This window comes from Vitis riparia, chromosome 16 (genome assembly GCF_004353265.1).
Source record: "Vitis riparia cultivar Riparia Gloire de Montpellier isolate 1030 chromosome 16, EGFV_Vit.rip_1.0, whole genome shotgun sequence".
NCBI lineage: Eukaryota > Viridiplantae > Streptophyta > Magnoliopsida > Vitales > Vitaceae > Vitis > Vitis riparia.
In genome coordinates this window covers 5671120-5673939 of record NC_048446.1, presented here as the reverse complement: position 1 = coordinate 5673939, position 2820 = coordinate 5671120, and the positions used below count along the sequence as shown (strand labels likewise).

At 37.0% G+C, this 2820-nt stretch overlaps 1 protein-coding gene across 1 annotated transcript; it reads right to left on the bottom strand.

The window, feature by feature from the left end:
• Positions 1-1401: 1401 nt before the first annotated feature.
• LOC117933180 (F-box/LRR-repeat protein 25-like) lies at positions 1402-2436 on the bottom strand. The gene has a single exon (XM_034854574.1). It carries the CDS (start codon positions 2434-2436, stop codon positions 1402-1404), a length of 1035 nt encoding a protein of 344 aa, XP_034710465.1.
• Between the last annotated feature and the right edge of the window lie 384 nt (positions 2437-2820).

Sequence of the window (2820 nt, the reverse complement as noted above, 5' to 3'; positions counted from 1 at the left end):
GTCATATTTTAAGGGGGGAAAAAAAGTTCTAAAACAAAATTTTATGCTTTTCTATAGTAAAAATCATATTTTTATCTTTATTTTTAATTACACTATTAACGAAGAATGGACCAGGAAAGAGAAGAAACAACTCTAATTGTTAGCCCCAAAATTTCTTTGTACGTACCTGTGATTTGCTATTAGTTTAAAAGCATTTCTCACACTTTGAGTAGTAATGAAAAGATTTTCTCCCAAATTATATCCCATATATGCAATTGTTACATTATATAGCAAACCAAATCCAAAAATGGATCACTTAAAACTCTTTGCTTTGAAATTTAAAACTTGATTACTAGAATCTAATACAAGAACAAAAAAGGCAAGAGGATTACACTAATTGAACTATTATACCATGAGAATATGTTCTAACGCTTAGCTCAGAAATGGTTGTCCTCCCTTTCACTTGTAGATATACGTCTACTTTAGCACTGCTACATTTTTAAGAAAATTGCCATCCTATGAGTATATCCTGTAAAGCTTAATAAAGAAACGGTGGAGCCTCTCTCTTGGAAATAAGTACTTGCTTCAGCACTGCTACATTCTTGAGTAGAAACTGAAAAAGGGGAGCCACAAAGTTTTTCATATGACCAGGTTCGTGGAAAAACATAATTTCGACAGTGTCAAGGTGTTTCAGCAAATACTGTGAGCTTCTCTCCTCTGATGTCGACCCGTAATTTTTTTCAAAATAGCTAAAGGGAGAAAAGTCTGGATGAAAGTTGATCTACATATAAAGAAGAAATCAAGATGAAAAATTTTCCACTAAATTTTGATATGTAGTGTGTTAGTGCATGTTCAAGTGACTCAACATCAAACGACTTCTGCTTATCATTACGATGAAAATAGCAAGACCCACTAAAGAAAGGATAACTATGAGAGGAGAAGTAAAACGAACCTTTAATCTGCGAGACAACATCATGTGCATGAGTATTTTATCTAGTTCATTTGCAGAGTTACTAGAAGGGGCACTGCTTGCGTTCTTTATATACAATTTCTCTAGTTCTGGTAAACTTTCTAGCACGTTTGCTATCCCTGGGAGGCTCGACTTTGAAGCCAAAGTTTCTAGAGTTAGATATTTGCACTCTGATGTTAAAGAAGGCATGATTTTTACCTCCAACACCGATAGTACCTTTGCAAATCAAAGAAAGAAGAACAAGAACACAAAATTAAAATAATATTGTAAACATCTCTTGAAATTAATTAATTTTAAGTCTGAAAACATTAGCATAAAGGCTCTCCAGTGTATAAATCAGGAGGAGGTTGTGCATATATCAAACTTAAGGCTCCATTTCGTTCCAGAAAATTTGAGGAAAAATATGGGAAAGAAAATAGAGACGAACAGTGGAAGGAAAGAAATATTTAAAATCAAGGGATAGGGTGAAGAAATGATACCATAATACACCAAGGCCCTAGAGTAAGTTCCTCAACATGTGCAACCTCTTCAAGAAGTTCTCTTAACATGCTGCTGTACTCTTTGAGACTTTCTCTCAATTCTTGTGTGTTCTTTTTAACATCAAAAACTAGATCAAAATCAAACCACGCATCAACCAAAGATGATACATCCAATAACCGGAACTTTCTCTCATAGTAATGCCCCGAAATTTTCAGATACAGAAGATTAGGAGCCGAAATTTGCAACACATCATACTTGTCTCCAGTTGTAGGCTCCAAAACAGAATGGATCACCAAATTTTTCAGACTTGCAGAACAAATGTCAAGCCTATCAAAACCAAACTCACAATGTTCCAACTTTAAGAACTCTAAAGAAGAGCTGCCCAGTAAAATTTTTTGAAGCGTGTCCTCACTCACAACTGCTAACCTCAATGATAAGCTCTTGAGGGAAGGCCAAGAAACTACCCGAGAAGGACCAACAACACAGTAATTAGTAGTCAAGCGTTTTATTGAAGGATGGGTGTAGAGACATTGAGGTAACAAATAGCCTTCCGGGCCATCATCGAAAATACTCCACGGACAGTCATCGAAGTTTGCGTCAGCAAATTGTAGACTCAGCTCTTCTACGTCTCTGGTTCTGACAAATTCAAGCCACAAGTTGAGGCAACTGTCGAGATAAGGGTCCTTCTCGTAGTCCATTTCAATGAACAAATGCTTGATCTTAATACTAGAGTTGTGGAGAAGGAGGGTTCGACTGATGAAACGAGTGAAATCTCTAGTGTCTCTATCCCAATAGAGAAGGCTCTCGAAGACGAGGGTTGGTGTTAATGTCCACTTGTGTTCCCATGTTTTTGAAAGTACACTGGTACATACAGCAGTTTCAGTTGGGAGAAATGAAAAGATGTGGGAGATGACGGAGTCTGGTAAATTGCTGATTCTATCTTCATCCATTTCTCTCAGCCTTTTGGACGAGGCTTCATGCTGAGATTTGGGGCTTCTGGGCGCCATGATGCTATGGTATCCCGAGCTTCCCTTTCATATTATCCTGATAAACGTGGCCGTTGGTCTCCGCCGCCGAAGTGGTAATGAAAATATTTAAGTTATCAAAATCATCTGTTTCCAAGCATTGCTACTCTTTCCAACACTTTTTGGACCGTTTTCCCTCTTCTTTCTTTGGTTAAGTGCTGGCTGCTCAGTGATGATACCGATAAAAACACATGGGAAAGATAAAAGAAAATTTTAATATATTTTCTATTATAATCATTACCTACCGCTTAGGATCATGGTGGGGACCGTATTTATTCATTTAATCAATTGGTAGTAGTTGGTTTGTTGGGCACCAAATTGAATAAAGGGTTTTTAGCGAATAGTATTTTTAATTATGGGGTTGCA